Here is a 14322-nt window from a genome sequence, read left to right on the forward strand (position 1 = left end):
TATACAATGGAATATTACCCAGCCATAAAAAGAAACGAAACTGAGTTATTTGTAGTGAGGTGGATGGACCTAGAGTCTGTCATACAGAGTGAAGTAAGTCAGAAAGAGAAAAACAAATACTGTATGCTAACACATATATATGGAATCTAAAAAAAAAAAAAAATGTCATGAAGAACCTAGGGGCAAGACGGGAATAAGGCACAGACCTACTAGAGAATGGACTTGAGGATACGGGGAGGGGGAAGGGTAAGCTGGGACAAAGTGAGAGAGTGGCATGGACATATATACACTACCAAACGTAGAATAGATAGCTAGTGGGAAGCAGCTGCATAGCACAGGGAGATCAGCTAGGTGGTTTGTGACCACCTAGAGGGCTGGGTTAGGGAGGGTGGGAGGGAGGGAGACGCAAGAGGGAAGAGATATGGGGACATATGTATATGTATAGCTGATTCACTTTGTTTTAAAGCAGAAACTAACACACCATTGTAAAGTAATTATACTCCAATAAAGATGTTTAAAAAAAAAGAATATAGAGGAGGTAGGGATACTTATCTCAACAAGTTGAGATACTTCCCAACTTGTTTTATAAGGCCAGCACAGCTCAGATACCAAAATCTGACAAAGACAAAAGAAAGTTACAGACCAGTGTCACTCATGAGTAGAGACATAAAATTCATTTAAACGGACTTCCCTGGCAGTCCAGTGGTTAAGACTCTGTGCTTCCACTGCAGGGGGCACAGGTTTGATCCCTGGTCAGGGAACTAAGATCCCATATACCACTCTTATTTTATTTTATTTTTAGTAAATAAAATCTAGAAGAATAATGAAAGACCATCATTGTCAAGTGGACTTTATCCCAGGGTTGCAAGGCCGTTTCCACATTTGAAATTCAATCAGTGTAATTCATCTAAAGAGTAAGGAAGAAAAATGACATAATTATCTCAGTAGGTGCAGAAAGACACATCACAGAATTCACCTGTTCATGATTTTTTAAAAAAGAAACCCACCTAGCAAACAAATTACAGAATAGTGTGAAAAAACTCTACAGGTAAAATCATACTTAATGGTGAAGTAGTGAATAATTTCCTCCCAAGATTGGGAACAAAGTACATGAATATCTGCTCACCACGTTGACTCAGTATCAGACAGCAGTTCCTAGCCAGTGCAGAAAGGCAAAACACAAACCAACCCAAAGCATACAAAAGACATAAAGTGTGGAAAGCAAGAAGTCAACCTGTTTTTATTTACAAACAGCAAGGTTTTGTTTTGTTTTGTTTCGGCTGTGCCGCACGGCTTGTGGGGTTAGTTCCCCGACCAGGGATTGAACCCACGCCCTCTGCAGTGAAAGCACGGAGTCCTAACCACTGGAGTGCCAGGTAATTCCTCAGCAACGTTAAGTATGTAGAAAATCCTAAGGAGTCTATAGAAAAGAAAAAATACAGTAGAACTAATAAGTGAATAATATAACAGAATCATAGGATATATGTCCAAATACAGAAATTAGATTTTTTTTATATAACTGGAAGTAATTGAAAAATGAAATTTAAAATATTGTTTACAGGAGCTTCAAAAAATAAAATATTTAGGAATAAATTTAATGGAAAAAAATGTGGAAAACTGCACTGAAGAATACAAAACAATGCCAAGAGAAATTATAGAATAAGTAAATGTTTATGAATTGTAACTCTCAATATTATTAAGCCATCACTTCCTCAATTGATGTGTAGATCCAGTACAGTCCCAATTGCAATTCTGGCTGATTTTTTAAAAAATGGTTAAGCTGATTTTAAAATATGTATGGAAATACAAAAGATCTGGAAGAACCTAAACATTCTTGTAGTTACAACGTAGATCTTGAAAACACTATACTAAGTGAAAGAAGCCAATTACAATAGATCGTATGTTATATGATTCCATTTATATGAAAAGTCCAGAAAAGGTAAATGCATGGAGATAGAAAATAGATTAGTGGCTGCCAGGGGCTGGTGGAAGGAGTGAGTTGGGAGTAACTGCTAATAGGTATGAGGTTTTGGTGGGGGCGGGGGTGATGAAAAGCTTCTGAAATGAACAGTGATGATGATTGCACCATTCTGTGACTGTTCTAAAATCCACTGAATTGTACACTTCAAAATGGTGCATTTTATGGTGTGGAAGTTATATCTAAATAAAATTAAATTAACGGACTTAACACTGATTTCAAGACGAAAGATTCAAGTTATACTAATCAAGACAGTGTGGTATTGGCATAAGGATACATGCATCAGTGTATGAAAATAGAGTCCCAAACATAAATAAATAAAATAAAATGAAATTTCAGACAACTTCAAAAAAATAGTCCAAAAATAAATCTGTACATATTGTTCAGTGGATTTTGTTGTTGCTGCTTCAGATTATTTTATCAATGCAATAACACTTTAAAGAATGTACTCTTACTAGCACCAGATTGATTCCAATGTAATAGGAGGTCTCTAAAGCTCTTGTTTTTAAAAGAGATATAATATTTAAATTAGCTCCAAATTGGAAACCTCATTTGTCAATTGATTTTTGACAAAGGCAGCAAGGCTTTATATGAGGAAAAGATAGTATTTTCAGCAGAGTGCGGAACAACTAGATAAACACATGGGAAAATCACCTAGACTCCTGCCGTGAATATCACCTATAATTAATTCAAGAGAGATCACAGACCTAGATGTAAAAGATTAAACGATAACTCTTCTAGCAGAAAACAGGAAGATATCTTCATGACCTTGGGTTAGGCAGTTTCTTAGGACACAAAAAGCAGTTACCGTAAAATAAAAAGGTTGGTAAATTAGCCATCACCAAAGTTAAAAACTTACGTTCATCAAGAGAAACAAGAAAGTGAAAAGGCCAGCCCTAGACTGGGATGAAACCTTCTCAATACATGTATCTGACAAAGAACTTGTATCCAGAATATAAGAATTCCTACAGATCAATAAAAGATAACTCAATTTGTTAAAAAAAAAAAATGGAATACTTAAATAGACAGTTCACCAAAGAAGACAAAGGAAAGGCCAGTACGCACATGAAAAGGTGCTTGATAATTCTGGTCGTCAGGGAAACGCAAATTAAAACCAGAGTGAAATGCTACCATGTATCCACTAGCATGGTTAAAATTTAAAAGACTGGCAGCATGAAACGCGGAAGAGGATGTAGAACAGCTGGATCGCTCATACATTATGGAAGAAGTCATAAGAAGTTTTAAGAAAGCAGTTTGACAGTATCTCAAAAAGTTAAACATACACCTACCATATAGCCCAGCCATTCCACTCCAAAATATTTATCCAAAAATGAAAATGAAAGCAGATGTCCACAGAAAGACACTGTGTGCACTTTCATAGCAGCCTGATCCTTCATGGTCCCAAACTGAAATAGCCCAAATGTCTGTCAACAGATGAATGGATAAAATAATAGTGGTATACTTATACAATGGAATACTGTTTGGGAAGCAAAAGTAATCACCACTATACAACATGAATAAATCTCAAAACCTTTATGTTGAGTGAAAGTAGTCAAAGCCAATGAATATTGAGTCCTTACGGTTTTATATAAGAAGTTCTAGAGCAGGCAGGAGTAAACTGTGGTGATTATGTAAATCAAAGCAATAGTTGCTTCTGGTGGGGTTGGGATTGACCAGAAAGGAATTTAAAGAGCCCTCTGTGGGGACTTCCCTGGTGGCACAGTGGTTAAGACTCTGCACTCCCAATGCAGGGGGACTGGGTTCCATCCCTGGTCAGGGAACTAGATCCCACATGCATGCCGCAACTAAGAGTTTGTATACCACAACTAAGACCTAAAGAAAGAAAGAAAGAAAATATTAAATGAAAAAAAAGAATCCTCTGTGATGATAAAAATGTTAAATGTCTTGATTGGGATGGTAGTTACACAAGAGTTGATAAAAATCTCTTCAGACTGTACACTTAAAAGTTTGTATTTTATTTTGTATATTATACTTCAGTTAAAAAAAATCAGTGTATTACACCTTTAAGAGAAGGATCTCAAATGTTGAGATTTCAGACGCCCCATGGAAACATTTTCAGATTGAGGAACCTCATTTTCACTCATTATATCCACTTATGCACTTGATCTCATCATATTGTACCAACTGTCCTACTTTATGGAGAAGCACTTTTTGCAAATTATTGTAGTAACAAAAGTGAATACTTATTGGACATAGACATTATGTTTCAGGTACCTTATATACTCTAATTTGTTTAACGCTCATCAGAATTCTCTGAGGTAGACATTATTATTATTCCATTTTACAGGCAGGGACGTTGAGTCACAGAAAGTTGATTGCTTAGCCTGAGGTTACATAGATAGAGCCAGAATTCCAAGTGAAGCCATCTAGTTTCAGGACTCATGCTCTTAATCTCTCCTCTGCTAAACCTGCTGGCGTAAAGAAGAGCCTTGGTCAAATACAAGGAAAATCTTTTTCTTCCCTATTTTATTTATACCATAAACACAAAAATGTATACATTAGAGAAGTGTATAAAATTTATACATTTATACATTAGAGAAGTGAAAGCATGGCCAAAGGTGTGTTTTATTCTTAAATATATCGTAAATCCTGTAGATTTTTAAATCCATGAACTTTAAAATGTACTGAAACTACCTAATGTGTGCATGTATGTATGTTTGCTTGTTTATTTAAACTCCTCTAAAACTGGAATTCAGACTAGCAACTTGAGAACCTGGTTGTTTTGGTGAACAGTTATGACGTTTTTAACTTTTTCTGTCCCTCCTACATTCCCAAATGGTATATTAAAGCCAGCACCCAGCCCAAAGCTTCCACTATTAACTCTCTTTATAGGGTTATTAAATGTGAAGCTACAAAGGAAAATATTATTATTTTATAATTTTATGAATTTCTATAATGTTTCTCATTACAGCTGAAGGAATAAAATTAAGAGTCTCAAAAATGGTTTCCAATGGAACAGCTAAACCTGCTACTTCTGATAATTTTGTGAGTATAGTATATATTTAATAGCATCTCAGTCTTTAATACTTTAGAACTCTATATGAGTGTCACATTCATTGACCTTCAGGAGAACACTTTTTACTAGTTTTTTTTGTATGAAAATAAATGTTACTAAGTAGTGATACTAGTTAAGTCTGACAACTGTACTGCTGTAAACCCTCACTTTTCATGTGCTGTCATTGGACCAGCAGCACAAACCTCACCTGGGAACTTGTTAGAAACACAGAATTTCAGGCCTACACCAGATGTACCTAATCTAAATCTGCTTTTTAACAGAATTCCGTAGATGATTCACATGCACATTAAAGATTGAGAAGCTTTGTATAGTGAAAGTTTGTGGTAATTTTTCAGCACTTTTGTGTGATTTTTGAAGCTGTTTCAGATAACATTTGTTGCCTGTTGGAAAGGGACTTTTAAACCATGTAAACTTGAATAAAACGTTAAAATATTGGGTAGAGATGAGTTTTTAAATATTTTATGCATATTATTTATGCATAAAAGTGGTAATTATGAGAGTAATTAAACAAAATGGAAATGCCTATCATACAGTTTTATATTTGGCTTTCTTACAGTTACATATGTTGTGGTTAATAAGGTGTAAAAATTTATGTACGCACCTAAGTTCTGACAGGATGGATGGTGTATGAAACAGTTTCATTTGTTGGATTTGGTAAATTCTCTAATCCTTATTTTTGGTAATTAATAATTCTTTAAAATGTGTTCTTTGAGTAGTTTTATGGTAATTTAACTAAACTTTAAAAAGTTCCACAGTTTTAATTATCTGGTGTTAGAACTATTAAAGTTTCAGCTTGCTAAGAGATTTTCCTCTTATTTTAGGGATATGTTTCAGTTTATTTTAAAGCTCAGTATTTGTACATATAGCAAGGGAAAATGTTTTCATTTCTCTAAACTGTGTAGTCAGCTCTTATTTTTTGGGGTTTTTTTGGGTTTTTTTGTTTTTTGCGGTACGCAGGCCTCTCACTGTTGTGGCCTCTCCCGTTGCGGAGCACAGGCTCCGGACGCGCAGGCTCAGCGGCCATGGCTCACCGGCCTAGCCACTCCGCGGCATGTGGGATCCTCCCGGACCGGGGCACGAACCCGTGTCCCCTGCATCGGCAGGCGGACTCTCAACCACTGTGCCACCGGGAAGCCCAGCTCTTATTTTTTTTAGATAATTATTTTATTTTATTTTTTAATTAATTTAATTATTTTGGGCTGCGTTGGGTCTTCGCTGCACGCAGGCTTTCTCTAGTTGTGGTGAGCGGGGGCTACTCTTCATTGTGGTACACGGGCTTCTCATTGCAGTGACTTCTCTTGTTGCAGAGCATGGGCTCTAGGCATGCAGGCTTCAGTAGTTGTGGCACGTGGGCTCAGTAGTTGTGGCTCATGGGCCCTAGAGCACAGGCTCTGTAGTTGTGGCTCACGGGCTTAGTTGATCTGCGGCATGTGGGATCTTCCCGGACCAGGGCTCGAACCCGTGTCCCCTGCATTGGCAGGCGGACTCTCAACCACTGTGCCACCAGGGAAGTCCCGTGTAGTCAGCTCTTGATCAGAACTCGGGGACCTTGTCTCTCCTTGATTGACTCATTTCTACCCAAGATTCACTCAGAGAATTGAGGTGCCTATTAGTACTGGCTCAGTTGCTTTCTCTCTCTCTGTAAGTAAGCAAGATATAATTAATGCTAGAACCAGAGGATTCCATGTAGCCATTTTGATTTATTTTACATTATAAACCAAAATATTCAACATACCTTTTATTTTTCTTACTCCCAGTGAGATAACTGTAAGCAAGTTTCTGTTGAAAAAAAATTTAGATACCCCAATTGACCTGCTTTTCTTTTCTCCTACAGAAACATGAGCACTAAACACAAGTGACTGAAATAAATAGGCTTTTGTAAGGCTAGAATATCTGTACCATCACCTTTTTCTGCTGAAAAATTATAAACTCATAAAGTGAACAGATTAGGAGGCATACTGAATGCTGGAAGCAAGAAATTAATACAAGTCAATATTCGTGCTGTTTTCTATCTTATAAATCAACTCTTTGTATTTTTACTGTGGTTTTTCAAGACAAAAAAATTACACCTGTGCATCTAACCAAAACCAGAGAAGTACAAAAATCCAAAATCCAAGTGTTCATTTGACTGTTTAAGAAAATACTGGCATAATTTTCGTGTGGCATAAGTGTCAGCTTCTTAGACTATGTAGAAATTAAAAGAATGTCATGCATTTGAATTTAAATGCTTAAATTATATATATATGCTATTTAAAAATTCTGCTTTCAGGCATTATTAAGCAAAAGCTAATATGTAAATATTTATTTCTACAGGATGAAGATTTGAAGTGGGTGGAGGAAAACATTCCCTCTTCATTCACAGATGTGTAAATATCCTCTGCTAAAGTTTGAATCTAAAATTTAGGCTGTAGTATAAAGGGATAATTTTCATGCTTTGTTATGTGCTTTTCAAAACTCTCACCTCTGTATGTTTTTATAGGCCCCTATCACTAGTATGTGACTGATTAACTTCATATCGAAATGCAGAGAAAACACAGCCCTGCCTTGGTCTGTCTTTCTCCTTCCTTTTTCACTGTACAACAACTCTATTAATACTCCTGCCCTATAACCAACTCCAACATTTTCTTATATAAGTTTATCAGGATCAGAATCATTTTGTTTAACTTTATAATATGGAAGAATTCAAACTTTTTTTTTTTAAACACATGTAACAACGATACCATGTACGGTGGGGAAGCTTTTGGAGGAAAAACATGAGCATAGGAAAACTAGAGTGCAGAGGAAGCCCCTCCGGGAACTTGGAGCTCTTCAGGTTCTTCTTTATCAGTGTCCTTTATGACACACAAATTCCAGATAGCTGTTTCCACGGTAGACAACAGGATAGCCAAATACGATGTTTTCACATGTTGTTTGTTCCTTTCTCTGCTCCCATCTACTTCCTTTTTAGATAGTTTCTGTCTAGTATGATGTCACATTTGCCTGAAGAATTTCTTTTATGTTTCTGGTCATGCAAGTATGTTGGTAATAAGTCTGTCAGGTTTTATTTGTCTGAAAAAGTCTTTGTTTTGGCTGTTTGGGAAGCCAAATAGAATTTGGGTTATAGAATTCCTAGTTGACTGTTTTTCTTTCAGCACTTCAAAGATTGTCACTTGAATGTTCTCCAGCTGTCATAGTTTTAGAAAGAAGTCTGCTGTACTTCTTCTCTGTTCCTTCATATGTTACCTGGGTTTTGTTCTGTTTTGTTTTTGGCTGCCTTCAGGACTGTCTCCTTCTCTTGGGTTTTTCTTTTCTCTTGGGTATATACCTAGAAGTGGAATTGCTAGATCGTACGGTAACTGTATGTTGAACATCTTGAGGAAGTGCCAAGCAGTTTTCCCAGAGCCGAACCATTTTATAATCCTATCAGTAATGTATGAGGTTTCCGATTTCTCCACATCCTTGTCAGCACTTGTAATTGTTCACCTTTTGATTTTAGATCTCTTAGTGGCTGTGAAGTGGTATCTCATTGTGCTTTTGAGTAACTGAAATTTGAACTGTCTTGTTGAGGGACTGGTGTTGTTTAATTAAACTGTGGTAACTGAAATTCACACATATCAGATTCATATGAGGTAAGAACTGCCTTTACGTTATGAAACTAATAGTGCACTATTATACTTTTTTTCTTTTAATAGTCATAAAAGGAAAATAGGTGTATAAATATCCTTCACATGCCTTTATGATTTCTTTTTTTCCTTCCTGTATATCTGAGTTATCACCTTCTCCTGTAGGTCTTTCTTTAGTGTTTCTTACAGTATGGGTCTGCTAGAAACTAATTCTTTCAATTTTATTTATGTGAAGTGTATTTGTTTGCCCTCCTGTTCAAAGGATGGTTTTGCTGGATATAAAAATCTTGATTGACTTTTGTTTGAGCTCTTCCAACACATCCCTCCAATATCTTCTGGTTTCTATTGTTTTGAAGAGAAGTCAGTTTTTAGTTGTATTATCCTCATGTGTGTACTGTGTCATTTTTTTGCCACTTTTCAGATTTTTTTCTTTACGTTTGGCTTTCCACAGTGTGTGTATGATGTGCCTAGGTGTGGTTTCCTTTTTGAGTATTGTTGGAATTTGTTGAGCTACTTGGATTCATATCCCCACTCCCTTTGGTCATTTTCCAGTGCCTTTAACTACTTATTTTTAATATTTTTGTCCAGGTTTTATAAATGTTTCTGTGGGAGGAATCATCTGATTTCTTTCCACCTTTACCTGCTATCTTCCTTTTTTTTTTTACTAGTTTCTCTGCAATCCTTTTTACTTCTTTCTTTATATCATTTTCATTTTCTTAGTAGTTTTCTTGCCACATATTAAATTTTTATTTAAATTTGTTCTGCCTTGGGTGCTTTGTAATTTTTTTCTTCATTGCTGGGATGATTTTGTCTTTTTTTTTCCCCAGAGTTTAATGGACTCTTTGAATTTCTTCCTCTTTTGTTTTTATCCATTTTTGCTCTTGGTTTTAAAATTTCTTATTATAGTTTTTAATATCACCAAATATTCTTTTTAACTTATTTCATCTAATTTGGAGTGTTGTGTTATAGCTGTAGCTTTCTTCTACCGTAAAACACTTTGATTTTCATTTTCCTTCTTTTTTTCTTCCTGCACCATTATATGGAATTGGTTTTGTTTGTTTTTCCTATTCCTAGGCATTTGGTAGTGAGAGTTCCTAGTCTGAGTGCTTTCTTCCATCAGTTGCATAAATTATAGTTTTATTTATGGAAAATGTTGATGGGATGGAGGTATGGAGAGAGGGAGGTTGGTGGTGTCTTATTTTTCTTTTATTTCTACAAGATCTTTAATCTTCCCCTTCTACTTCCTTCTTTTTACTCATGGTGCTGCCATAGCTCTGAGGGTACCACTCCTCCATGTATCTGATTCTCCCCTGAAAACCATAATTGTTCAAGACTGCTACTTTTGGTTCCACTCAATTTAAGCCCCTTCCCTGTAGCAGATACTGTGAACTACCAAGTCACTGGCCTTCAGTCAGTATTTTGGAACTTAGTGTTGATTTTTCTTGAAGAGGTTTGTCTATACTTTGTCTAAATTCTCCTTCCCCTCTACTTTTCACAGAGTCTCTCAAACCTCTCTTTCCCCACTCTCAGTACCCATGAGCTTGCAGTGACAGCAGGGACTTTGTTGATATTGGCATTTATTTCTCTGTTTACATATAATTTCAGGTTTGCTGTGTTCTGGTTATGCGGAAGACTGTGAGTTGTGTGTGGTTTTGTTTGCATTCCTTAGGGACTTCATGGAATTTTGAGCAAGGGTGTGTGGAGAGATTCAGATTAGGTGGCAACCGTTATCTTCCAGATTTGGAAATTCACTACTGAGTACTTTAGAAGGAAATCACCTAAGTAGAGTAACCTCATACTATGCCACCACTTCTTGGTGGAAAGCAATAAGGCTCCTGGGCAGTTCTCCTTATGTCTTAGAGACTCATTAGTCTCTACAATTTCTTTCTGTAAGTAGAATGTCTGCCTGATTACAAAAATTCCTCTGGAATATAAAAGAGCAAAATGTCTTCTTTTATGTTCTCATGAACCGTTTATGTGAAATGAGTAGAATTGTACAATCCAAGATAGCTTCCAGCATTTTAGGTTCTTAGGAACCTGTGTGTCCATTCTGAAAACTTTAAACACAAAAAGTTTAGCACAACGCTACCCAAAATTCATGTGCAATTTACGTGGCAAGTTTAGAAACCGGACTTCATGTACAGGTAAACACTTCTTTATACATCAATAGAAGTGGACCAAAACTTTTGCAAGTCATAGGACAATTTAAACAGCTCATGAATAACCATATGATCTAATGTGTTATGTGATATTCGTATGGTATTCATTATGGCTTTTCTGTGTCTCTGATAAACCAAAAAGACCAGCTTAGCATAGTTCTCCTTCCTCTTCAATGCGCTGAGTCCATCTTAATAAGTTTTAAATAGTCATTTACCTCACAAAAGGAACCATTTTGGAGATTGCAGTGTTTATCTCTAAACGAGGTGCTAAGCACTCAATGGGCTGTCTTCTGGGCTCCCAAGGTTCTGGATCATCTTTCCCTAAAGCAGTCTGGATTTCCCTTAATATTATTCCAAGCCATATAAGTTGGCTCCTTCCTCACATCTGGTGAGGCCCCGACTTCTCTTTCTTCTGTCTCCACCATGGGCTGCACTCTTAGTAGCATCCTCTGGACTGTGCGTTGATGTGACTTTCATGTTGTGACCTTGGCATGCAGACCCTTTGGGCTCTCCCTCTCAGTGCTCCATTGCACATCGAAGCTCTACATTTGTCTTTTTATCCATATAATCTTTCCCGAGCAAAGGTTCTGTTGCATAACTTTTTCTCTCTTCAGTATCCTTCACTGGTTTATGTCCAGTCAATGGTAACAATGACATAGGATTAAACAAATACTTGATACCATAAATACCACCTTTCATAATATGTTTACTCATCCATCTTTTTAAAAATAGGTATATCTTTTAATTAAATTTGTGTTTATTTAAGATGTACAACATGATAATTTGATATATATGTACGTAGTGAAATGATGACTACAGTCAAGCCTATTCATCCCTCTTAAGTTCTCACAAAAGTACATGACATGTGGGTTTTCAAATTAGATAGCACATCACTAGTCAAGGTATTTGTCCAACTATTCAAAGTAAAAAATAACCAGGGGCTTAAAAAACAAAGATATAATTGGATGCCCACTGTGTTTGGAATTATTCATTCATCATGGTTTAGTCCTTGATGTTCTTCCAACATACTAGCCTCTAGAATTGCTGATTTTTGTTGTTGTTTCCATTTTGAAGTTATAATTATTTTCATATGTCAGCTAATTTTTTAACTGAAAGTTTTGAAGTATAGCACCCATTCTGGAAAGTGCACAAATTCTAAATAAGTATATAGCTCAGTAAATTTTTAATATAAGCATACTCATGTAACCTGCACCCAGATACCCAGATCAAAAACTGGAACATGGGCTTCCCTGGTGGCGCAGTGGTTGAGAGTCCACCTGCTGATGCAGGGGACACGGGTTCGTGCCCCGGTCCGGGAAGATCCCACATGCCGCGGAGCGGCTGGGTCCGTGAGCCATGGCCGCTGAGCCTGCGCGTCCGGAGCCTGTGCTCCGCAACGGGAGAGGCCACGACAGTGAGAGGCCCGCATACGGCAAAAAAAAAAAAAAACTGGAACATCACTAATACCCTAAAAACCATCTTCTTGTTTTCCTCCCAAATCATGACCCCAAAGCTACTGCTGTGCTGATGTCTGTAACTGTAGATGACTTGTGTCAGTTTTTAAAATTTGATCCCTCAATAGTTTATACCTCTTTGGGGGGCTGTATAGTATTCCAGTTTACCTATTTGGGGCCTGTTAAGAACAACACTGCTATGAATATTCTTCTCCGTGTCTGTTGGCAGCACTAGGTATTCACTTCTGTTGACTTGTCTTCCAGTAGTGAGACTTGGTGGATCACAGGATATGCTATATTCAGCTTTGTAGATACACTGCCTTTGAATAATATTGTCAACTTTTTTTTTCTTTTATTTCAGAGTTCTTCCAGTATTAGTGGATTCAGATGAGGTAAAATATATTTTTGCTTATGTCTTGGAGCTGTTATTTCACAAGGTAGAAATGTATTTCAAAAGAAGCTCTGAAAGTTACTTTTGAAAATGATTACAAATTGAGCGGATTGAAAGACTGCGTTGAGTTGCGGGTAAAGTTTTAAGGAACTGGATCCTCATTTAAAACAGGAGCAAGATAAATACTTATTGGTGTGAAAGGAGGGAAGAATCCTTCTATGAGGTTTTGAGTCTATGATTTTCTAACATCTTAAGATGTAAGAGTTTAGAAGACTTCAAGGTGGCGGTTTGTCTAAATCAATCTCTTATGTTTGTAGATATTTTCCTGGGGTATTAAATAAAGTTTCTAACTGAGTTACATTTACTAGGTAGGAAATGTGAATAGATGATGTGGATTTAGGAAGGTTTTTGGGGGGAAAAAATTAGTTATAGATCATCTGGACACTGCAGGGTGGCCCAGGACAGGAAGACGTCTGAAGTGCAAGGATTAAAGGATGGACGTGGGGACCACCAGTTTATCCAGAGGAAGAGGAGCGGGAAGTGAGTGGTAGCTAAGGAGTAATTTACGTGGTGGCTGTAGAATATGAGAGAAGCTACAGCTCTGTTCATTGAAAGGTCAGGGAGAAGACTGGCATCAGCGCGGGGATTTGGCCACAGTGGGATGGGAAGTTTTGAGGAGGCTGTCGTGTATACGCACCTTGCTACAAAACCATTGAACTCCAGGATTTGTAACTCTATGGAAAGATATACCCTGGAATTACTTTTAAAAGGGCATTTGTAGTATTCATTTGATAAATAATTGATTTGTAATTTCAAAAATACCTAAAGTAGTAGAGTCAGGCAAATCCCTAGATGAGCTCTATGCCTAAGAAATCCATTTTAGCTCTGTCCCTGCCTCACACTGGTGATTCTGAATTAGAAATGTTACAGTTTTCTGAGCTTAACAGATAATTGATTACACTCCATTACTGGAAGTCTGGATTATATGGTTTTCATTTTCCATATCTAATATTTCTGTGTGTATCGTGGCATGTACCCCACAAAATCCTGACTACTTCGTAGAGACGCTATAGAGAATTCTGTTAGGACCTGGAAGGAGCATCAACATTTTGATGAATAACTTCCCTTTTTTTTTTAAGGAAATTATGACCAGATCTGAAATGGCAGAAAAAATGTTCTCTTCAGAAAAAATAATGTGATTGGAACCCACATAAATGAAGCTTACATAACAGTGAAGGACTTCCTCAAGACTAAAAGAGAACTCTGTTTTGATACAGTACAATAAGTTTTTATTGCATGATCTTGGCAATCTATGTACTAAAACTAAGAATTCAGATGGTGGGAGGGTTCTGCAACCCTTATTAAGCTGACTCTTGAATGCCAGTTTAATGTCCATTAAATTGCCTAGACTTGGCAATGACCTGAGAGAAGTATTATAATAAAGATAGGTGCCCAAATGCCCTTAGCTGATGGGTGGCAGGCGTGTGGGTTTGGGTTCTCTTTTTTTTTTCCTGGGAAATATGACAATTTAAAACACCTTTTTTTTTTTTTTTTTTTGCGGTACACGGGCCTCTCACCGCTGTGGCCTCTCCCGTTGCGGAGCACAGGCTCCGGACGCGCAGGCTCAGCGGCCATGGCTCACGGGCCCAGCTGCTCCGTGGCATGTGGGATCTTCCCGGACCGGGGCACGAACCCGTGTCC

At 37.2% G+C, this 14322-nt stretch overlaps 1 protein-coding gene across 7 annotated transcripts in view; it reads left to right on the plus strand.

Annotated features, from left to right (window-relative positions):
• TMEM87B (transmembrane protein 87B) overlaps positions 1 to 14322 on the plus strand; it is a 56927-nt gene that overhangs the window by 34079 nt on the left and 8526 nt on the right. For 2 of the 7 annotated variants that reach the window (XM_060309707.1, XM_060309701.1), the window contains exons 16-19: positions 4911 to 4984; positions 7329 to 7381; positions 12592 to 12622; positions 13761 to 14154. In XM_060309707.1, coding sequence (XP_060165690.1) covers positions 4911 to 4984; positions 7329 to 7381; positions 12592 to 12622; positions 13761 to 13820 — 218 coding nt within the window. In that variant the 3' untranslated portion in view covers positions 13821 to 14154. Of the gene's footprint in view, positions 1 to 4910; positions 4985 to 7328; positions 7382 to 12591; positions 14155 to 14322 lie in introns of those variants that run through there. The other 5 variants (XM_060309700.1, XM_060309705.1, XM_060309702.1 and 2 more) reach the window with 4 other exon arrangements.

The sequence above is a fragment of the Globicephala melas genome, chromosome 12 (genome assembly GCF_963455315.2).
Source record: "Globicephala melas chromosome 12, mGloMel1.2, whole genome shotgun sequence".
NCBI lineage: Eukaryota > Metazoa > Chordata > Mammalia > Artiodactyla > Delphinidae > Globicephala > Globicephala melas.